At 43.1% G+C, this 24,094-nt stretch overlaps 1 protein-coding gene across 6 annotated transcripts in view; it reads left to right on the forward strand.

Annotated features, from left to right (window-relative positions):
* Positions 1-24,094, forward strand: part of LOC108442970 (dnaJ homolog subfamily C member 13) — a 99,864-nt gene that overhangs the window by 56,933 nt on the left and 18,837 nt on the right. For all 6 annotated transcript variants that reach the window (XM_017723313.2, XM_017723311.2, XM_017723308.2 and 3 more), the window contains 19 exons: positions 314-396; positions 1,428-1,581; positions 3,568-3,671; positions 3,856-4,015; positions 6,510-6,572; positions 8,662-8,763; positions 8,876-8,980; positions 12,427-12,629; positions 13,125-13,209; positions 14,829-14,983; positions 15,514-15,559; positions 15,764-15,918; positions 17,891-18,092; positions 18,476-18,591; positions 19,142-19,220; positions 19,411-19,546; positions 20,558-20,742; positions 22,375-22,449; positions 24,037-24,094. The exon at positions 24,037-24,094 is cut by the window's right edge and continues 62 nt beyond it. In XM_017723313.2, the coding sequence (XP_017578802.1) occupies positions 314-396; positions 1,428-1,581; positions 3,568-3,671; positions 3,856-4,015; positions 6,510-6,572; positions 8,662-8,763; positions 8,876-8,980; positions 12,427-12,629; positions 13,125-13,209; positions 14,829-14,983; positions 15,514-15,559; positions 15,764-15,918; positions 17,891-18,092; positions 18,476-18,591; positions 19,142-19,220; positions 19,411-19,546; positions 20,558-20,742; positions 22,375-22,449; positions 24,037-24,094 (2,266 nt within the window). The remainder of the gene's footprint in view (positions 1-313; positions 397-1,427; positions 1,582-3,567; positions 3,672-3,855; positions 4,016-6,509; positions 6,573-8,661; positions 8,764-8,875; positions 8,981-12,426; positions 12,630-13,124; positions 13,210-14,828; positions 14,984-15,513; positions 15,560-15,763; positions 15,919-17,890; positions 18,093-18,475; positions 18,592-19,141; positions 19,221-19,410; positions 19,547-20,557; positions 20,743-22,374; positions 22,450-24,036) is intronic.

Genomic DNA, 24,094 nt, shown 5'->3' on the forward strand with positions numbered 1-24,094 from the left:
GACTGGAACACCTGGATTCAGTGATCTGGATGGGGGAGTGAATACTTTTGGAAATATAGCTCAGTGGGCAGTGAGGAGTGAATAAGAAAAAACAGTGGGTTGGGGTTGAATGGGAGTGGGTGGACTGGGACATGAGACCGGGGACATTTGTCTTGTAATTTCCTTACACCCCTAGCTATAACATATTTATAATAGCCATAGTTCTCACCATATCATGCAAAATACCATTTACTTTCATGAAATAAAAGTTTTTTCTTTATATCCCAGTTTATCTAGTGTCACCTTAGGTTTATTAAACGTTTGTCGATTGCAGAACCCGAACCAAAAACCGGTCATCCTGAGGAAGAGAAGGCAGCGGATCAAGATTGAGGCCAACTGGGAGCTCTTCTACTACAAGTACTTACTTAATTACTATTTTTATAGAGAGACCGGCAGAGTGTCTTTACCAAGATATGTAATTGCACTTAACCTTACATATATTAGGCAGAAATAAAATTAGAAATAAAAATTGATATAAATTACTCTGAAATAAAAAAAAAAATGACTAAAGTTAAAGACATAAGTCGTAAGTTTGGGGCAGCCGTTGGCTGGAGGTTAGGGAACCGGCGCTGTGACCGATAGGTCGCCGGTTTGATCCAGGCTTGTTCGGTTCGATCCCCTTAGCTGACAGTCCATGACTGAGGTGCCCTTGAGCAAGACACCTAACCCCCGAACTGCTTCCCCGAGGCCGTGGATAGGGCTGCCCACCGCTCCGGGCAAGTGTGCTCACTAGTGTGTATGTGGTGTTTCACTGCACTGATGGGTTAAATGCGGAGGTGGAATTTCCCTGTTGTGGGACTAATAAGGGTCTCTTAAAGTATGAGAGAAGAGTTTGTTGTCGAATTTAAAGTTCTCTTTTATGCAACTTCAAAACTTATTATTATTATTATTTTTTTTTTTAGCAGACTTTTTATTTTTTATCACCAGAGGAGCAAAATGATCTTGGTCTTTAAAAACCCAGAGACTAAAAATGACTAATAATACTACTATTCCTAATAATTATTATAATAATAGTCTTTATTTATAGAGCATTTTCATGCCAGTGGCACCTCAGTGCTTTACAGACAGACGATGACGTTTTGCAGTAATACAAGACATTATGAGTACTAATTTAAAATCATATTTAAAAAAAGCACAAAGCATGTATGACTAAATAGATTTCTAGTGGTCGTTGTTTAGCACTCCTGCTAATTGCCTATTAATTGCCAAGTGTCTGGACAGTAAACACCTCACCTGTTACATGTGTAGATAGGATCATTACAATTAGATTAAAACAATCAGAACCGGCTTGTCCCCCTCAGTCCGTTTGCCTTACCGACCGGTAGACGACTGCAGAGCTGAAATATGAGTAATTTGCTTGGAGCAGTGGTTGATGAAGCTCTCTCTAGGTTTCAGCTGGATCATGCACGTTCTAATCTGATCTGGAACCTCAAGACTCGTGAGGAGCTGCGAGATGCTCTGGAGGGAGAAATGCGCTCGTTCAGCGTGGACCGAGAGCTGGGCAGCGCAAATGTCATCTCCTGGAATCACCAGGAGTTTGAGGTATGGCTAGAGATGGGCGATGCAGCCAAAATAATATATCGCGATGCTTTGACATTTTCTACATAAGCGTCACAATATTTAATGTTTTCTGAGATGAAATTAGTTGGACCAGACAAAATAGAACCTGGACTGACATATGCAGTTATTATAATAATAATAATAATAATAATAATGATAATAATAATAATAATAAACCTACAACTACAACAGTGAATTATATTCAGTGTTTTGCACACTCTACTGCATAATTCCTAGTAAGTTGGACTAATTATGATGTCTTTGTAATAAAACCTAAACTGACGATATCCATGACGTACTCCAAGAAGCTTATTGTGACAAATTTGGTCATGTTCTTCATAACATTCATACTCCATAAGCTCCATCCAGAAGCTGGGCGTCGTGTGAGGCTGTAGCTCTTCTCTCCAGTCTAATAGACGGTGACGTCATTTTAAACCCTTATAATAAAAGAAGCTGAACTCAGTTTGTTTTTCTACTGAAAGTCGACCCGTTTTTCCCCAAATCTGGGCTCTAAACTATAAACAGACGGCGTCTCTTCAGTGATCTGCTCTGGAAACATCACTTTTAGAGAACAACACAAAGAGCGGCGCAGATTTTTGGCTCTCAGCAGTAAATCGTGAGCGTGTAGTGAAATGTGGAGATCAGAAAACACACGTTCTGATCATCTGAGGGGCTTTTACAGTAAATAAATAAATAAACAAATAAAATAAAAATCTACATTTATTTCATGCACTGATTTCACTGACTGAGTTATTTAATAATTTGTTTATGTAAATTCAGATGAACAAACCAGAATTTCCCCTTCAGAATAAGAGGTTAGGGATGTAGCATGGCTTTATTTCTGTGTAGGCTTACTGCCGTTTGTTAGTCAGGTCCAGAAATAATGGAAATACATCTCTCTGACAGACTTAACGTTGGCACCTCGTCCACTGAGGAGAAAATGCCTCGTGTAGAAGATAAGGCCTCATCAGCATCCAGGATTATACAGTGAGCTGTAGTTTTAGCTCATCTGAAGAGGCAGCCTCACTCATCCAACATAATTACTCTCAATTTATTTTTTTCTGCTGTTTTGAACAATAAAACGTGTTTTCAGATGATTCTTGTGTTTTCCTTTTCTCGCGGTTAACTGGATATCCGTTCGTTAACTCGTGTGGATACTTGAATATCAAAATTAGTCGGAATGTGCGTCTCACTCTATAAGTGGTCAAATTCCTTTCTGAAAACTTTCTGAAATCGGGTGAGCAAAACGTATTTCTTCTTAAAGGGGAACTCCACCTGTTTTTCAAAATTTCTGCATGGTTAAATAAATAAGATGTGAATAAAGTCGCTCAGAGCGGTTCGGTGTGAAACGCTCTGTTCTAGATAAACTTACCGAGTCAGAGCTGTTCACAGTGGTGGTGATAGGAACCAGACGTCCCCCTCTAAAAGCTCCTCGCAGAAAGTTCCTACATGAGATGGTTATGTATACTCATCTTGATGAGGAATGAGTTTTTAACGACATTTTTGTGATAGTTTTTGAATAAAGTGTATTTTAATCAGTCTGTTACTGGTGGAGGGAGACATGCAGGGCGCTGTGCGGCAAAATAGTCCCCAAAGAAAACTCATTATTCCAGATTTTCCATCCTCAACATTCCATATAAGCTTAGAAGACTCGTGTAGGTTCTCTGGTGGTTCTGGATGGTAAATAAAGTGTCTATGTCTGTGTTGTAGTCATGGCGACGCCTGGTTCCCATCACCACCACTGTAAAGACGTCTGAACCATTTCACACCAAACCGCTCTGAATCCCTCTGATTACACCTCACACGTTCGGTTATGGGGAAATTTAGAGAAATAAGTGGAACTTCCCTTTTAATGCATTAATTTAACATGTTTCAGTTGCAGCATTAACTGCTTTAGAAAGAGCGTTTCAGGTCTGTTTAAATGCTCCAGCCTAATCTGACTGTTCTCTTTTACATGTACGTGTGTAGGTGAAGTATGAGTGCCTTTCTGATGAGATTAGGATCGGGGATTATTACCTGCGTCTGCTGCTGGAGGAGGATGAGAATGAGGAGTCTGGAGCCATCAAGAGATCGTACGAATCCTGACACACAGATTCACTCACTTTCTCACTCACTGTGTTACTGTGCTGCTGAGGGAAAGCTGCACTAATTTACTTGCATGAATATTTTTACAAATATTTGTTTCCAGTTTTCTTCTCTCTCACTTTTGTGTTTCCCCCTGTTCTCTCTCTGGTCCTACCCACCTCCCTGCCCCAGGTACGAGTTCTTTAATGAGCTGTACCACCGTTTCCTACTAACACCCAAGGTTGCCATGAAGTGTCTGTGCCTTCAAGCTCTGACGATAGTCTATGGGAAGTGCTGCGAGGAGATCGGCCCGTTCGCTGATACCAAATACATTGTGGGCATGTTGGACAGGGTGAGTGCTGTTAATCGGAGACTTCTACTCCTGCCCAAATACATCGGTTTACACTTCCTTTACTTGCATTACGTTTATTAGGCACACCAACTTTCGACTTTCTTCACTCATTGGCCGTTTATTAGGAGCACTTACTGCACTGTGTAGGTAGCATTTCGCGTCAGACCACTCTGCACTTTCCGAAATACTACAGGGTTCTAGACTGTCTCTGGGTCAGTTCCCCTCTCGTCACTGAGGTGGAACCCTCAAGGTTCCATCTCAGTACCTTTGGTCAGGGAACATCACTGAACCATAATCCACTGAAATGATCTGTTCTAAGCTGGACTGACTCCACCCCGCCTCGCCTCGCCTCCAGGCTTTTACTCTACTGCTCTGTTTTAAAACATTCGGTTATGAAAAGGAACAAATACCAACTTTTCACCTGGAGGACCTGATATAAGCTCCACAATCAGACCTTAGAACCACTGTAGAACCTTTGAGGGAACGTTTACACTGTTTGTACCTTGGTGAGCGAGAAATGTTCCTGCACAGAACCTTCATTTCTAACAGTGTGAATGACTTTATTTGCCTCTTGACCGTCAGATATCTTATTAATTAAAACAAAGAAAAGAGAACCAGTAGAGCTGCATTTAAAAAAAAAAATACCATCAACTGTGGACAAGATTAATTTTATTCAATATTTTGCACCAAATCCGATTAAATGGACTAATTTAGCTCTCTTGATAATGAAATATGCAGTTCTTCAGTGTCTACAAGTAAAGACGAAACACACCGGTCAGGCGTAACGTTCTGACCACCTCCTCGTTTCTACATTCTGTCCACTTTATCAGCTCCACTGACCGTATAGTTCCACTCTGTAGTTCTACAGTTACAGACTGTAGTCCATCTGTTTCTCTGATACTCTGTTACCCTGTTCTTCAGTGGTCAGGACCCCCATGGACCCTCACAGAGCAGGTACTGTTTGGGTGGTGGGTCATTCTCAGCACTGCAGCAACACTGAGGTGTTTAAAAACTCTAGTAGCACATCTGTGTCTGATCCACTCAGACCAGCGCAGCACACCACCACCATAACGTCAGTGTTACTGCAGTGCTGAGAATGATCCACCACCCAAACAGTACCTGCTCTGTGAGGGTCCATGGGGGTCCTGCCCACTGAAGAACAGGGTAACAGAGTATCAGAGAAACAGATGGACTACAGTCTGTAACTGTAGAACTACAGAGTGCAGCTATACAGTAAGTGGAGCTGATAAAGTGGACAGTGAGCGTAGAAACAAGGAGGTGGTCAGAACGTTATACCTGATAATATTGGTGTATACAATATGTCCAGAAAGCATAGAACATTGTATTGTGCATAATATATCACAATAACAATATATATTTGCATATTGCCCAGCCCTACTGTAGCGCATTTATTGCTGCTCTGCTCCACCATCAAATAGCATGCGGTCTGCAGTGGTCTTATGGTGGTCTGTTAATGGATGGAGTATTGATTGATTGATCACTTGTGAAGCAACAGATGCTTTACTGTCAGTAACTGGACAGGAGCTGGACAGGATGGCAAAATGTGACATCACAGTATTTCTGAACGTTTTTTACAGTGCGTGATGTCTTTATTTTTTCTTTTTTGTGTTTTAAGCAGACAAAGTAGACACATTTTGAAAATACTGTCAAAATGAAACGATTCCATTGATGAGTCCAATCACATGTGTTCAACATTTCACACACCGTGCTGCACTAAATCCAATTAAACAGGACTAATTTTACTCCGTAAGCAAGCATGCAGTTGGGAAGTGTTCCAGTACTGACGCTATTCTCAGAAAAGCCCATTGTGATGTATTTTATGACTATAATGATCAATATTGTCATATAGCCTAGCTCCACACTAAGCACAACCTAAAGCTCGGTGTGCATGATAAAGGGGCCAATTAGCATCTACCTAATAAACTGGCATCTCTGTTTATAGTCTTAATAGACCGGTAGCTGCAGGTGTGGAGCAGGACTCAGTTTTACTGTGGAGGGGGTGACGGCTCTTGTTAAAAATATCACCGTTACCTGAATTTGCATTGAATATATCTGCCCATGCAGTCGCATGCAAACGTTCTGCTGCTCAGATGATGATGTTATTGATTTTCTAGGTGAAAATAAGTTACACGTGCTCTACAGCGGACACACTTTTGCACATTTATTGTACCGTGGATGTTTATTTGGTGAATTTTACATAAGAGAGGCAAAAAAATGCCGCATGTGGTCTGTGCAAAAGTTCAAATATTCGTTTTATATTTAGTTTTTTTTTTATGTTAAACTCGGCACGTAAATTCACATTTTACACTCAAATGTGCAGAAAAGTGTGATGTTCAAGTTTGTTCACTGTAGCTGTATTAACTTGTGTTCACAAGTCACCAAAGCATCATTTGCCTGGAGGTGTTTAATCCACATGCGACGGCTTGTTGTGTGAATGCTGTAAACCTTTTTGACCCTCTGTTCTCGTCTCCAGTGTACAGACAGGCTGGAGAGAGACAGGCTCATCCTCTTCCTCAACAAGCTCATTCTAAACAAGGTGAGTCCTGTTGTCACCGACCGCCGTCTGCTGTTCTTCGGGCGCCGCACTGCATTGCCGTGCAAATTGTGCTTTTTTAGACGGTAATACAGGCAGAACAGCGCATGCCTGGAGATACTAGAGCCCAGTCCTATTTCACCCCTCACCCACCACTGAGCCCTGCCCCTCTGTTTTGAGTGTTTTTGAGGGGTGGATGTGCTGATTCTTGTTGAGATAGAGGGGTTGGGCGAAGTGTTAGAGCTACATGACCCTCCAAACAGAGTGTACTGGGAAAAAAAAGAAAAAAAGGGCGAGACGGAGCGCAAGACACCAAAGAAACCCACAAATGTGAGAATTTTCCCTGATGTAAGTTACGGAAACCATTGTATTATCTTAGTTTGGCACTGTTTCAAATGTGTTATGGCCCTTTTCTTCATAACGAGCATAAAAAAATTGCTGATGTCTCCACTAAATTTCCCGTTCCACCTTATTTCAAATGGCATCCAGAGCCTGGTAGCCTACTGTGTTTTGCCCACGGAGGATTTAGATCTCCACATTTAACCCATCTGTGCACTGAAACTCCCACATATGTGCACACTAGTGAACACACACACACACACACACACACACACACACACACACACACACACACTAGGTGGCAGGGAGTGCACCTGCCCAGAGCGGTGGGCAGCCCTGTCCACAGTGCCTAGGGAGCAGTTGGTGGTTAGGTCCCTCAAGAGCACTTCAGTCATGACCTGTCAGCTAAGGGGATCGAACCGAACAAGGCTGGTTCCCTAACCTCCAGCCCACGACTGCCGTCTGGTGTAGTTGGAGAATCTCTGACTTCAGCTTCATATCACTGAAGAATTAGGGGGGGTGATAATAAATAACTGCCCCCCTCTTTGAAGGCGTATGACCCCTAAATGTAACTAAAGCCCAGCAGTGAGGAGCTGAACTTTCCCCTCCTCTGCTGTCCCTGCAGACGGGCAGGGTCGCCTACAGAGCGGCGCTAGTAGCTGTTAATGAAGTGATGCTCTTTTATTAGAGGGACTCATTTCAGAGGGAAGATCTCAACCACTGCCCTGTAGCTCAGGAACAAGGGGCAAGACTCGAAAACGAGGGGTAGGGGTAAAAAGGAGAAATGGGACTGGGCCTCAGTCATCCCAGTGCTGCCTGGCTTAAGGTTTTGGATTGGGGTTGAGGTTAGGATTAGGGCCAGGGTGAGGGTTAGGATTAGGTTTTGGATTGGGGTTGAGGTTAGGATTAGGGCCAGGGTTAGGATTAGGTTTTGGATTGGGGTTAAGGTTAGGATTAGGGCCATGGTGAGGGTTAGGATTAGGTTTTGGATTGGGGTTGAGGTTAGGATTAGGACCAGGGTTAGGATTAGATTTTGGATTGGGGTTGAGGTTAGGATTAGGGCCAGGGTTAGGATTAGGTTTTGGGGTGAGATTAAGGTTAGGATTAGGACTAGGGCTAGGATTATCTTTTGGGGTCAGGTTAAGGTTAGGATTAGGACTAGGGCTAGGATTAGGTTTTGGGGTCAGGTTAAGGTTAGGATTAGGACTAGGGCTAGGATTAGGTTTTGGGGTCAGGTTAAGGTTAGGATTAGGTTTTGGGGTGAGGTTAAGTTTGAGATTAAGGTTAGGATTAGGATTAGGGCCACCACTACACTACTGCTGCTTCACTGATCTATAGTTGATGTGTTACTAAGAGCTTATTAATCACCTTCAAAGCACCACTCTGAATAAAGTGTTACCAGAACTTGTGCTTTGAATGTAATGAACTGAGCTTTTCATATCAAACCACTGTGAATTACTGTGTTTACGTCTTAACCGTTAAATTCTGTGGTTGGTTAGTGTAGTGGGTAACACCTCTGCCTCCTACTCTGTAGACTGGGGTTCAATCCCCCACCTGGGTAAACACCCTACACTCCTAACACCACCTTCGCCTACCTGTGTAAAACAATCAAATTGTAAGTCGCTCTGGATAAGAGCGTCAGCAAAATGCCGTAAAACGTAAATGTAAATTCTGCAAGAATTATGAAAAATGAGTGGAATTCTCTTTTAAGATCCCGTAACTGTTCTAACTGCTCTTTTATCTCCGCCCACAGAAAAATGTGAAGGATATAATGGACTCGAATGGTGTGCGTATCCTAGTGGACCTGCTTACATTAGCCCACCTTCACACCAGCAGAGCTACTGTTCCCCTGCAGGTGGGCGTGACTATGAGTTTCTGTGTAATGTGCGTTCTGTGTCTGTAAACCTCCGTGTCTTTGGTGTCATCGCACGTGGTGTCAGTGTTTACATTGTGTCTGTGCGTTTCAGAGTAACGTTTTGGAAGCAGCCCCGGACATGAAGAGAGAGAGTGAGAAAGAGTGGTACTTTGGGAATGCTGATAAGGAGAGGAGGGGCCCTTTCAGTTTTGAGGAGGTGAGTTTATGAAGCCGTCGTTTGTATTAGATTCGTTTACCCTTTGCATGTCCGTTACCCTCTATGCGCAAAGGTTTTACCCAGTTTGTTTACATACAAAGCGTTGCTTTGTGTGCATAGTCGGTCTGTCGGCAGCTCCCCCTCCTAATTTCTGCTTTCTGGTCGTTTGTTGAACACGTTGGGGCATTTTTACGCTTGTCCAGAATACTTGTGTCCGCACCCAGCGCCGATTCTGGGCTCGTTTGGGGGAGGAGCTCATTATCGCTGCTTTGCTTTCCATCCAAACCTGGATCGATTGAGCAAAACGTCACTTTTCTGCGCAGTTTGCGGAGAGGTCAGCACTAGCTTCATCCGTTCTCTGCTTTCTATTATTTTCCTTGGTTGTCAACACCCGAGCGGTGATCTCACAAACGGCGCCGGGAGACTTGACCCAGCGAGCAGCTCTGTTAGCCTGGTTAGATGCCATCAGCTGTGTGAGGGGCGTCATCATATTCATCATTTAAACAGGCCAGTGTTTATTTTGGCCTCTGGAAAATGTTCGTCTGGATTTGTTTCGTCTGGAGCTGTTAATGCTTTCCGTTTGGTGGTTTATAAGCATCATGTTTTAGTAGTGAAACAGCAGTAGCAGTCATGAATGGTGTGGAGTCGCTGATATGTGGGCTGTGTTTGCTTATGAAACAGCTGGCCAGCTGCAGACAGTGTTCTGGATATTTTATGACTTCAGATATTCACAGCCTGATGTTTGGGATGTTTTACGGTATATTTTTAATTATTAGCCAGATCCATGAGGGAATATGTCCCCTTAGTGACAGCAGCTGATGGCTTTGAGTAAGTACGGTAAATCTACGATGGTAAAGATTCACACAATCCCTAATTCAGTACGCTATGATGATGTTGTCTTGACTCGGTATAAATATAAATAAAATGAAATATATAAATATAAATTGTGTGAAAATACATGTTAACCCATTTTCAGTCTATTACAGATTATAAAATTAAACAGTATAATACTTTATAATAATCTTCTAGCCGTGAGCTAATATGAGCTATAATGTCCAAAAAACATTTTTTTTGCATTTTTTATTTTTCCACATTTGGATTCAGCAGCTGCCGTTTACATTGTGGGAGATTTACCTGACGAATTGACCGGCACACACTTAACAATGATGGTTCTTCAAGGGTTCTTTAGCAAAGAAAACGGTGCTATATAGAACCATGAACACTCGAAGGAGCCTTTGTATGATTAAAGGGTTCTTTAAAGCGTTCGCATCATCAAATGGTTCTTGAGACTGATGGGGAAAGTGTTGATGGTTCTGTGTAGAACCTTTTTAGAGGGGGAAAAAAAAAGCTTTCAGAGGTGCAGCGGACCAACCAGTTAGCTGGAAGCGAAACCCAGGCCACCAAGTTCAAGAGGACTAGAGGTCGGTTCTCTGTCGCGCTCCCGGGCCCGAAAACAGCTCTCACACTCAAACGAATGTACCGAACTCCCAGAGGACGTGATCTGGGAGAACCAATGTACCGAACTCCCAGAGGACGTGATCCAGGAGTCCACAAAAAAGTGTGAAAATACCTTGTTTGAATAGGAAATCGTCTCTGGAGGCATCTCCAAAACGGTAACGTGACCGGAGAGGGCAAAAACGTTCCTAAACCTGGGCCTACGCTATAAGACTGTGTGCCTGACTTTAAGCCCGATTTGCCCCTTGCAACAAGTTTTCACAATCTGAAACGATTTTCCAGGCCAGGAACTTGATGAGGAGCGACTGATGACATGGGCGTAGTGTGAGAGGAGAAACGAGGACCTTTAGCTCCCCTGATCGAACTCTGACGTGATCAGAGACCTCCAGTACTATCAAACATGTTTGATATTTACAACTTGGAAGCAGGAATGAGTCCTGCGGTCTGAGAAGGTCAGAGATGGTCAGAGATGAACTCAGTGAGTGAGTGGAACAGCCAGTCAGAGAGCTCGAAGTGCAGAGAAGCAGGGGAAGAGCTGCTGAACATGCGTGTAAAACGCTGATGGATAAGAGGGGATATTATGTTTATAATGTCGATCCAGATCAGGTCACTGTCTTTACAGTTTCAGCTCAGCTGCCAGTTTGTGGTGGAATATTTCTCCTGCTCTCACTGTGATTTCAGCGTCTTTCAGCCCATATTAATCCCCCGTTTGCACTTCCACTGCACGTAAAATCCCAAATTGGTACCGTGAGTTCAGCTCTGTTTTTCTCGGGTGATCTGAGGAGATCTGGGAGTTTGAGTTCTTATTTGTAGCTGAAATTATGTTGAAATCATTGTGTGTTGTTCTCTCTCTCTGCCCCGTCGTCTAGTCTGAGCGCCTCACGACAAAACGACGAGGAACTCCTGACAAACTGACGTTAAGTTTGTGATGCTCTCCATTTCAGAAATCTTTCAAGATCTTGAGTCGTGTAGCGACGACCAGCCTGACTTTGAGTATAAGTGACTGTAAAGGGGATTTATTTGAAGTGGTTGTGGAGCATTCCTGTTGGTCTATTCATTATTAAATTTTCATACGGTGTAAAGGAGTAAAGGACAGCTGGTGGTTCTAACGATAAATCAACAGAAGCGGACATGCATGTTTTTTTACTGGACAGCATTTCCCATTCGGGTCAGATTCTGTTAGACTTGGGTAGTTTCTTTTTCCTAAGACTGACGGGCCTGTATGTGAGACAGGAGAGTCTTGCTGGAATGCAAAATGTTTCTTAATATATACTCAAAATTAAAACTTCTTAATAAATACTCAAAATTAGCTTTTAAAAATTGAACAAATACAGTTTGCACTACACACTCACTGGCCACTTTATTGGGTACACCTTGCTAGTAAAAGGCTGGACCCCCTTTTCCCTTCAGAACTGCCTTAATTCTTCGTGTCAGACTTTCAACAAGGTGCTGGAAACGTTCCTCAGAGATTCTGGTTGGTTATTTGAGTTCCTGCTGCCTTTCTATCATCTGGAACCAGTCTGCCCATTCTCCTCTGACCTCTCACATCAACAAGGCATTTTCGTCCACACAACTGACCGCTCACTGGATATTTCCTCTTTTTCTGACCGTTCTCTGTAAACCCTAGAGATGGTTGTGTGTGAAAATCCCAGCAGATCAGCAGTTTCTGAAATACTCAGACCAGCCCGTCTGGCACCAACAACCACGCCACGTTCAAAGCCCCTTAAATCCCCTTTCTTCCCCGTTCTGATGCTCGGTCTGCACTTCAGCAAGTCGTCTTGACCACCTCTACACGCCTAAATGCAGTGAGCTGCGGCCATGTGATTGGCTGATTAGCTGTTTGTGTTAACAGGCAACTGAACTTTGTACCTAATTGTGTACCTAATTGTACCTAATGAAGTGGCTGGTGAGTGGAATACAGTTGTATCTACTATGCAATTTTGAAGTTTTTTAATATATATATATATATAAATATCTGTTTGGTCACTCAGATGCAGGAGTTCTGGACCTCTGGGACGCTGAGCGCAAAGACACGGTGCTGGGCCCAGGGCATGGATGGCTGGCGCCCCCTGCAGGCCATCCCGCAGCTGAAGTGGTGCCTTCTGTCCAGCGGGCAGGCGGTGATGAATGAGACAGACCTGGCCACGCTCATCTTAAACATGCTCATCACCATGTGTTCCTACTTCCCCAGCAGGTGCTCTGTACACGGCTCCTCTGAGAGCTTTAGGTTTCTTTAGTTTTGTTAGTCCTGCTTGTCTTTAGTCTCTTCCAGTGAAGCTCGTGTTCTGACTCTCAGGTGGTTTGAGAGACTTTTGCACAAACTTGAGGAGTCCATGCAGCTGAAGAGCTCTCGGTCATTAAAGCAGAAGAGGGACACACCACCAAATACTGAGAAATTCTGAAAATCAGATGAATATGTATTATGTGTGTGTGTTTGTGTATATGTGTGTGTGTATGTATGTGTGTGTGTATATATATATATATATATATATATATATATAGTTTATTGATTGATTGAAATGTATAAACAAATAAGCAGTAAACAACAACAGCTTGGGGTCACAGTAGTGGTTTGGTAGGTCAGTTTGGCTTTTGCATAGAGAGTTAGAAACATTTGCATCAGGGTTTTTTTTCTCAGATCATAATGTGAGGCGTGTAATTGCTGAACATGTATGTTTTCTCTGTTTAGGGACCAGGACAATGCCATCATCAGACCTCTACCCAAAGTGAAGAGGCTAATCAGTGATAACACCTCTTTACCCCATATTGTTCAGGTACCAGTCTTGTGTTTTTCAGAATTGTATTTCACTTCTTTTCCTTTAATTCATTCTGTTCCCATGTATCTCCAGTCAGTTATCATGGCTGCACTCACGCTTAAAGAACAGCTTCAGAGCTCCCACTAAAGTGACCGCTATGTTAGTCCACCTTGTTTTTGCATTAGTCAAAGCTGATTCTTATTCACTACATTTATATTTATGGCATTTGGCAGACGCTCTCATCCAGAGCCAAGGACTCTTATTGGTATAGTGTAGGGTGTTTACCCAGGTGGGGCACTGAACCCCAGTCTACAGCGTAGTAGGTGAAGATGGTGTTGGGAGTCTTGCCCAAGGACTCTTATTGGTATAGTGTAGGGTGTTTACCCAGGCGGGGCACTGAACCCCAGTCTACAGCGTAGTAGGTGAAGGTGGTGTTGGGAGTCTTGTCCAAGGACTCTTATTGGTATAGTGTAGGGTGTTTACCCAGGCGGGGCACTGAACCCCAGTCTACAGCGTAGTAGGTGAAGGTGGTGTTAGGAGTCTTGCCCAAGGACTCTTATTGGTATAGTGTAGGGTGTTTACCCAGGCGGGGCACTGAACCCCAGTCTACAGCGTAGTAGGTGAAGATGGTGTTAGGTGTCTTGCCCAAGGACTCTTATTGGTATAGTGTAGGGTGTTTACCCAGGCGGGGCACTGAACCTCAGTCTACAGTGTAGTAGGTGAAGGTGGTGTTGGGAGTCTTGCCCAAGGACTCTTATTGGTATAGTGTAGGGTGTTTACCCAGGCGGGGCACTGAACCCCAGTCTACAGTGTAGAAGGCAGAGATGTTGCACACGACGTTATACGATCCGCTACTGTGTGTGTCGCTGGCTCGTCATCAAAATGAATGAATATCAGCTGCCTTGTCGCTTTCTTCACGGCGCTCTGGGTTCATGGCACAGTAGCAAAAACAGCCTGTTTAATTCTAAGGTATATAGAAAGGTTGGAAAATGGTCATGTAGAAATGCATTTATGGCACATAAAACTTCCAGAGCTTATGATTTCAGGTATATGAAACTGATAGTGTTGATTTCAGGTGAAAAAAGCAGCCATGGGCAATAAACGTCACTGCAGGCTCTTTTGTAGGCCTGCCACAATCATGAAATTTGACTTAACGATTAATTACCATATGAATAATTGCCACTAAATGCATCGGTTAAAAATACAAGCCTAAATTGGCTTAATAGCCGTCGTATATCCAGGTTATGTTTACTAGGGTAGCTAACACAGGTAGTGTTGTTGAATTGGTCAACCACACCGCTGGTCATGAGGGTGAAAATAGCATGCATGCTAAAAACATTAGAATTGGCCACATTGCTAACAAATAAAGAAAAAGTAATTGTACTGCTCTAAATTTTGAGCTCGACATCTCTGTGAATTCATTGCTTCGCTGCAGGTTAACATTCCTGTGAAAGCGGATGTGGAAATTGACTGCGGCCAGTTTAAGTAATTTCAGGTCATTTCAAATAATTGTGCTATGAGCCCTTTAAGCAGTTTCTGAAATGGCTTTTAAAAGCGTTAAATTCCTCAGAACAAACCTGAATTCTGAACTTCTGATGCTCTTTGGCCCGAATCTTTAATGACTTGTGTTTGTGCAGCTGCTGCTGACGTTTGACCCCATCCTGGTGGAGAAAGTGGCCAACCTGTTGTACCTGGTGATGCAGGACAACCCCAACCTGCAGCGTCTCTACCTCACAGGAGTTTTCTTCTTCATCATGATGTACACAGGCTCCAATGTTCTCCCGGTGGCAAGGTAACACCTGATCATTCATTTTCACTACACGGCTACTGCTGATCATCATATGCATATAAACACGCAACAGTGTACACATAATTAATACATTTGCCTAGGAATTGTGCATAACTACACGAAAAACTTGGAGGTTCATACATGCAGACAGTTCTAGTAGCGTTTTGGTTTAAAGAGGGCTTTATAGTTCAATATAACGTCCCATCTCCTTTTTAAAGGCAACAAAAATAGGTTTTTGCCTGTGAATATGAAACTTGGATTATGTAATATTTATCATATATACGTGTGTGTGTGTGTGTGTGTGTGTGTGTGTGTGTGTGTGTGTGAGGTTTTGCCAGACTGTTTTTGACAATAGTCACTACAGAATTAAGTCATTTCAATGCTATGTTTTTATACGTTAATGTTTAGCTTGGTCGATTTTATGAGCGAGTTCAAATAAACAGCATCATAGACAGACATTCAGGTCCTGACACGGCTCATATAGAATGTACGTGCAAATTTACATTTGCATAAACAGTCTCTGTTTCCTCCAGGTTCCTGAAGTACACTCACCTAAAGCAGGCCTTCAGATCAGAGGAGGTAGGGTTCCTTCGTTTTCTTTAGAGCTGGGTGGAGGAGGCTTTGGAGATGAGGAACCCGGTCCAGAAGCTCGTGACCTCCCAAGTCCACGTTGCTTAACTGCACTTCTAACCAACCACAAAACATCTCTTAATATCAGTAAAATAAAGTGTCTTTTGAAACATAAGATCACAAGGTTGACCCCTGTTTGTGTTTCCACGGCAGGCTAAAGGTCAGGACATTGTGCAGAGGAGTGTGCTGGGGCCGGTGCTGCCGGAGGCAATGGTGTGTTACTTGGAAAACTATGAAGCCGAGCGCTTCTCCGAAATCTTTCTGGGCGAGTTTGACACTCCTGAGGCCATCTGGAGCAGCGAGATGAGGTCTGACCGCTTCTTACTCGCTTAGTTGACTTTAGTGTTAACTTCAGTGTGATGCTCTCTGTATTTGTCATCAGCATTTGGTGGTTGTGTTTGCGTTAGTGCTGTTAACATGTTACTGCGTTAAATTATTAGTGACTTATTATTATTTATTTTTATTATTAATTATTATTATTAATTATTTTATGCCGTTTTTGTTCTTCCCTGCTCTGATGCTCTTCCATTTAAATCACTCTTTTTTTTTTTCCAATTGTTTTTTTTTTCTGTCCTGTTAATACACACTGCAGTGTATCATAACTGCTACTGTAGACTCCCACTGCGCGCTTCACACTGTAATATTGCTGCTACTCCTGGTTACCTCTGTACACATTGTACCACTTGGGCTCCGTTCACATTACCAGGCTGAAATCAGATTTTTTGCCCTAATGTGACTCGGATCTGATGTTTTCTGAGCTGCGTGGACACAAATCTGATCTTTTGATATCTGACCTGAACTAACTGTCACTGAATCACTGCATCATCAGCACAGACTAACGAGCTTCGCTGAGAAGATCATTAACTCTGATCAGCTCTCAGCTTCGTTATTAGAGCCAGACGGAGGAGAAAAAGGTGAGATGAGCTTTTCCACCGTTTACAGGCTTTAACGTCTGTTCTGTGCTGCTGCCATGGTAACGCTGAATGATGGCGCGGTGCAGTGGAAAATTAATTCATGAATTCCGATCCGAGGGTCACATTAAGGTCACATGGCCACAAATCGGATACGCATCCGATGTAGGACCACATATGAAAGTGACTCAGGTCGGATTTGAGAAGATCAGATTTGTGTCCACACAGCGCTGAAAACACCAGATCTGAGTCACATCAGGGCAAAAATAGGATTTGTGCCACTTCAACCTGGATAATGTGAACATAGCCTTTCATATGTGGTCCTAGATGGGATACGTATCCAATTCATGGTCATGTGACCTTAACGTGACGCTCAGATTGGAATTCATGTGTTTTATTTGGGGCAGTCGTGGGCTGGAGCTTAGGGAACTGGCCCTGTGACTGGAAGGTTGCCGGTTCGATCCCCAGAGCCGACAGTCCGTGACTGAGGTGTCCTTGAGCAAGACACCTAACCCCCAACTGCTCCCCGGGCGCCATGGATAGGGCTGCCCACCGCTCCGGGCAAGTGGCTCACTGCCCCCTAGTGTGTGTTCACTAGTGTGTATGTGGTGTTTCACTTCACGGGTGGGTTAAATGCGGAGGTGGAATTTCCCCGTTTGTGGGATTAAAAAAAATATCACTTATTTCCACTGCGTGTGACCATCATTCAGCGTTACCATGGCAACATCACTGAACAGCCGTTAAAGCCTGTAAACGGTGGAAAAGCAGCTCATCTCACCTTCTTCTCCTCCGTCTGGCTCTAATAATGAAGCTGAGAGCTGATCAGAGTTAATGATCTTCTCAGCGAAGCTCGTTCTGCTCGTTAGTTTGTGCTGATGATGCAGTGATTCAGTCACGTGACATCACTGAGTAGGAGGAGCTCATGAGGGTCAGTTCAGGCCGGTTCATCACATTAATGACAGGTTTGAGTCTCTTACTTATTTGAGGGAAAAATCAGGCTTTTAATGTGAACGCATGCCATGTAAATATGCAAATAGATATATTTTTAATCCTACTCTCTTATACTTCTGCCTTTTCTTATGCAAGTTCATGTGTAATTATCTGTCTTGCGACTGTAACATATGGATCAATAAAGTCCTATTGATCTATAAGACAAATGCAGTCAATTGTGAATAGCTACACAAATTAATGCAGTTAATCACGATCATTCATTTTAATTGTTATACAGCCCTCGTTTACGTGGTTGGGTTTTTGGGATGTTGGTTTCGTTTCTATGACCACTTTCTGAGACCCGGTTTGAGGTGTCATACTTCAGTATTTGCCTTAGTCACTTACTTAGTGCTTTGTTCCTGTCTGTGTTTGCCTGCAGGCGCATGATGATAGAGAAGATAGCCGCTCACCTGGCAGACTTCACCCCTCGGCTGCAGAGTAACACTCGTGCACTGTATCAGTACTGCCCCATTCCTGTGGTCAGCTTCCCTCAACTCGACAGCGAGCTCTTCTGCAACATCTACTATCTCCGCCACCTCTGTGACTCCAACCGCTTCCCCAACTGGCCCATACGGGACCCTGTAAGAACACATGAATGCATGAATACCTGCACAGTGTCAAACACACCTTTCAGAGTTATCTAATTGTGGTATAACTAAACCTTGTAGCTTCTTTTAATTTCCTTTTTCATTTACTCCATGTGAAAGCACCACCTGCCCTGTGTGTTACATGTCAAATGGACCAATAGACTAAAAACGCTGTAAAATTAGTCGTAAGAAAATCTCGTACGTTGATATTTTCTATGACAGCGGGAGTATTATAAATACAGCCTCTAATTCATGTTGCTTTAATGCTGAAAAAATCATCGCTAGAAGTATCTATATATTTATAGAAGTTACTATATTTATTTAAAACTGATTTTAGAAATATTCAGCACACAATCCTTACATGCCGTCTTCCACAGGTGAAGCTGTTGAAAGACACTCTGGAAGCCTGGAAGAGGGAAGTGGAGAAGAAGCCTCCTTCCATGTCTGTTGATGACGCCTATGAGGTGCTGAATCTGCCCACCGGACAGGGCCAGTAAGTCTGTTCTCCGTTCTAGTACCAGGTTATTTCATTTCATTATATTTGGTCACAGGGTTTGTATGGAAAATGTACGGTTTCTCGAAAACCTGCAAAGTGATGCGAAATCCAGCAGTAGATCATCCTTTGCTTAAAAATATATAAAAAATCACAGAAAATATAATTTTCAGTTTTTATTTCTTGGTATGTCTTGTATATGATGATGTAAGCAACTTGAATTGTGGATTTTCCCGTGTGTTTCACATGACCTCCCAGTTAGGGCCGGATGATAAAACAGTAATGATAATTATCGCGATCTAACTTTCCTCGATAGAGCGATTAATGTTCAATATAATACACCGTTCTCACACTTCCACGTTCAGCGACAGCCCTGGTGGTGTTTTCTACTACTAAGATCATTTTACTTGACAAGACACTGAATTTGCAGGATTTTTAGTGCAGGTTAATTTTGTTACACTGTCATGCTGAAGAATTAAGATGAACATGGTGTCTTATTTACTGTATGGCTAATAAAAAAAACAAATTAATGTGTTTCTGACTTTGACAGGCACGAGGAGAGTAAAATTAGGAAAGCGTATTTCAGACTGGCTCAGAAATACCATCCTGACAAAAACCCGGAGGGCAGGGTAGGTCCATGCTTTGTATGTGCGTATTGTGTGTATATGAGCTGTACAACAGTATGACTTTGCATCTAAAGCACCCTGAGATGTCACTTTGAAAGATGCTTCATAATTTGGTATTAATAATAGTGTGTAGCATTTAATAAGAGGCTGAATTATCTCCTGAGTAGCAGTATGTGTGTGTTTGTGTGTACAGGACATGTTTGAAAAGGTAAACAAGGCGTACGAGTTCCTTTGCACTAAATCGGCACGCATCGTGGACGGGCCAGACCCTGAAAACATCATCCTCATCCTCAAAACCCAGAGCATCCTCTTCAACCGACACAGACAAGGTCTGCACACAGAGCTGAGAACACCTTCACCCTCCACACTCACTATTTAAAATACACAATAAAAGAGCCCAGATCTGATCAGACGCATTAGGTCATTAATAATGCATGAAGAAGTGACTGTCAGCAAGAGTCAAGCGCTGTGGTAGAATACGAGAGCTTTTACGGGTAAATGAAACTTTTTATTTTATTATTAAATTATTGAACATATCGCTGCTGTCGCAAGAAAACCTCATATCTCCGTTTTTGTCGGTTTTCAGTTTTTGTCATCATTTGAAAAGGCCTGTTTCTCTTTACGTTGTATGCAAATGTCGTGATGAATGGATCAATGGAATTGGCCTATGGGGGGTGGAGGGGGAGGCGGGGGGGGGGGGGGGGGGGGGGGGTGTCTGGTTCCATTGACTTACATTAAAAGTAAAATATGTTTTTTTTTTCCTTCTCCTGTAAAGTTACCCTTTTGGAGATACGAGGTTTTCGTCTGATAACAGCGATATGGAACCTTTCCAAGTTCTGTTGCATAAAATTCTGTAAAACCAAGAATTTGAAGACCCATAATTACCCATTTGTGTACAAAGCCAAGGCTTCCTATGAATACAAGGAGAACTTACTGCTTACTGGCAGTTACTGTGCATGTTTACTCTTTTTACATATGCTGCTCTCACAGTACATCCAACCTACATTTGCATTCTCTCCGTTTATATTTGCAGCATCTTTTTTACCACTCCGCTGTCCATAACTGCATAATTTAACTGTTATCTGTCTTGCACTTTATATGTAATTAATTCTGTATTTTCACTTCTGGTTAGATGCCAGCTGCATCTCATTGGCTCTGTACCTGAACGCTGCACAATGACAGAGTAATCTAATCTAAAAATGTCTGAAGCACATTGTCCTGTCGTTTGTTATGTGAAGGAAGTTTCTCTGGATATTAATACACCTGGCTAGAGAATGATTTTCATGGTTTCTTCTGAAATAAGTAGCGCTTAGTTCTCCGCTCTGTCTGTGGCCTCTCAGAACTGGAGCCGTATAAATATGCCGGCTACCCGATGCTGATTAAGACCATCACCATGGAGACGGGCGACGAGCAGCTCTTCTCCAAGACGTCTCCGCTACTGCCGGCGGCGTCTGAGCTGGCCTTCCACACGGTCAACTGCTCCGCCCTCAACGCAGAGGAGCTTCGGCGGGAGAACGGCATCGAGGTCTGATTATGATCATTTACGTTTATCTAGGTATATGCTCTGAAGATGGTTCTTCAAGGGCTCTTTAGGAAAAAAAATGGTTCTTTAAGCACCATGAACACTCACAGAACCCTTTGTATGATTGAGTTCTTTGCATGATGAAGTGGTTCTTCAGATTAATGGAGAATCTGCTGTAGATGGTTCTATACAGCACCAAAAAAGGCCCTTTTATTATTAGGATGTCAAGCCTATAACGATAGAAGAACCCTTGTCAAGTTTTATTTGTCATTTGCACGTCATGACATTTATGCGTTGAAATGCTTTGGTGAGGCTCAGATAATCGCTCTACAGAAAGTCCATCCATCCATCCATCCATCATCTTCCACTTCTCCGGGGTTCGGGTCGCGGGGGCAGCATCCTGAGCAATGAAGCCCAGACCTCCCTTTCCCCAGCCACTTCCACTAGCTCCCTGGGAGGGATTCCGAGGCGCTCCCAGGCCAGCTGGGCGATATAGTCACGCCAGCGTGTCCTGGGTCTTCCCCGGGGTCTCCTCCCAGGTGGACTCGCCTGTGACACCTCCCGAGGGAGGCGTCCAGGAGGCATTCTAACCAGATGCCCGAACCACCTCAACTGGCTCCTCTCGACGTGAAGAAGCAGCGGCTCTCCTCCAAGTCCCTCCCGGATGACCGAACTTCTCACCCTATCTCTAAGGGAGAGTCCAGACACCCTGTGGAGGAAACTCATTTCGGCCGCTTGTATTCGCGATCTCGTTCTTTCGGTCATTACCCAAAGCTCATGACCACAGGTGAGGGTGGGAACGTAGATCGACCAGTAAATCGAGAGCCTTGCCTTATGGCTCAGCTCTTTCTTTACCACAACAGACCAGTAAATAGCCCGCATCACTGCTGACCCAGCACCAATCCGCCGGTCAATCTCCCGCTCCCTTGGAGGAGTTGAAGTATCTCGGGGTCTTGTTCTACAGAAAGTAAAGAAGTAAAAGTAGAATTTCAAACAAATTGAAATATTAAATATACACAAAGTACAGAGAAAATATACATTTTAAAGTGGCTTGAGTGTCGGTGTTGTTGTTGTTGTTGTTGTTGTTGTTTAAAGTGGCTTAGTGTTAAGGTGTTACTGTCCACAGCAGAGATGATATGGTAATAATACTGACAGAGTGACTGAGTGAAGTGGACCCCCAGCTTCACAGCTGGTTCAGAAGCCTGACAGCCTGTGGGCAGAACCTGTTCATTAACCGGGCTGTTCTAGCCTGGATGCTGCGATGGTGAACAGGCGAGTGCTGAGTGGCTTCTGTCCGGATCTTTTTGAGGCAGCGGGACTGGTAGACATGTCTTTTTGGTACTACATAGAACTTTCCTCAAAAAGGTTCTATATAGAACCATTTACAGCACATTCCCCATCAATCTGAGGAAATATTTTATAATGCAAAGAACCATTTATACACCGTAATTCTGCAAAGGTTCCTCTGAGTAGATAGAACAGTTTTCTTTTCTTTGAGTCTTTCAGACTGTCGTTGCTGTTATTTGAATTTCTGACCACAAATCTGCTTATAAAAGAAGCTCAAAGCCAAAACTGTCGCTGAATTTGTGTGGTTTGTCGATCTGCCTGGTCTAATGCATCTGCTCTCCTCCTCAGGTGCTCCTGGAGGCGCTTTCCCGCTGTGTGGCCGTCCTCAGGGCCTCCAGCAAACCAGAGGACATGGCGGTACAGGTACGGCTCACTTTCTCATTGCTGCCTTTTATATAATCTGCCAGATTAAAGTTCATTCGGGAATAATAACACATTTTACTTCTGTACAGTGAAGCCCTGTGTCAAGGGAGGTCTCTGAGCTAGATGAGCATTTGCTTGGCGACAGGTGGGGGTGGATAATATTATTTAAATATAATTTTTCTCCCGGAAGACATTCAGAAGAGCTTAGAAATGGGCAAAAGTCGTTACGTTTTGAAGGAAGATTAAAGGAAAACAAGAATTTTTAATTAACTTTTAAATGAGAATGTGATGAATCATCCTTAATATGACAAGGAATGTGAACTAGCAAGGTGATTCAAGTCAATTTCAGAGTCAGCCTCATTGTCATTCCTTCTCATCACAGATGTGTTGAGAGAGGAATGATGTGTTTCTCTGGGTCATGGTGCTACATTTAACACAGAGAAACAATAAACACAATAAAGTCTTCTCTAAATATACAATGAGTACAGCCAGTGTGCACTGGTGTTCGGGGGTCCCATGTTCTCTGGCGGCTGACTGTCTCTCCATGGCGGCGCTGATGCTTCACTGTCAGTAAATGTCTGTTCTATCAGCTGTTCTTCTGTAGAGTCTCTGTTCTACTGAGGTTCTGCTCTTCCTCACAGTTACTGAGATCTTCCTCGTCTCCTCTTCTGTCTTCAGTGTGAGGAATGAGGAACAGTCGCTCTTCACTCCAAACGTTTTACAGAGCAATCCGGGCAGAGTTACAGTTTCTAGGCTATGAAGGACCGAGGCAGAGCAGTGATGCAGCTCTAGTTAGTTAAGACCACCAGAGACAGAAGCTGATTGTGGGGGAAGCAGATTAAACAATCAGCTTCCCTGAATCTGGATCATTATTTTCCCTAACTGACAGCATTAGATCATAAGTTCATTTTCTGGGACCCCCTTAGAGATTTGATTTTGAGGCATTTTTTGGTCCAAAAGGTTCATTAGGGGTCCACAGTGGCAATGATAGTTGTGTGTTTATTGGTTGTCGGAGCATTAAAATAATTAACAGTAGTTTTAGTGATGCAGTCACAAAGATTAATAATCTATATAAAGTGATTGAGGTTAAAGGCTCAGACTAATGTGGCTCAGGGCAGAAGTTAAAGTGCAGCAGCAAGTGAGTGGAAGGTAGAAGTAGTTTAGTAAGGATGTTTAAAAGTCCAAGAAGACACAGACATGCACAATATTAAAAAAAAAAAAAAAAAAAATATATATATATATATAACATTAGAAAAGGCCTGTTCTCCTTTACATTGTGTGTAAATTTCATGATGACCTGGCCGAAAAAAACAGCTGAAAAACATACTTTACTTCTAATGTGAGATGTAAGTCAATGGAACTAGACATCCAAGTAATTTTTGGGCCGTTTCTTTTGGTCCATTCATCGTGAAATTGACAGGCAATTGAAAGGACAGTAAGCATTTTCAGATAATGTCAAAAACTAAAAAATGGAGATACGAGGTTTTGTTCCGAATGCAGCGAAATACATATATATGAGGGAGAGACAGAAATGCAGCCAGTATGCCAGAAAGCATGTCATTTCTTTGGCATTATTGTGTTTCGTAGGTGTGCGGGCACATCTGCAGGTGCTACAGCGTAGCTGCTCAGTTCGAGGAGTGCAGAG

Source organism: Pygocentrus nattereri, chromosome 24, assembly GCF_015220715.1.
Source record: "Pygocentrus nattereri isolate fPygNat1 chromosome 24, fPygNat1.pri, whole genome shotgun sequence".
Classification (NCBI taxonomy): domain Eukaryota; kingdom Metazoa; phylum Chordata; class Actinopteri; order Characiformes; family Serrasalmidae; genus Pygocentrus; species Pygocentrus nattereri.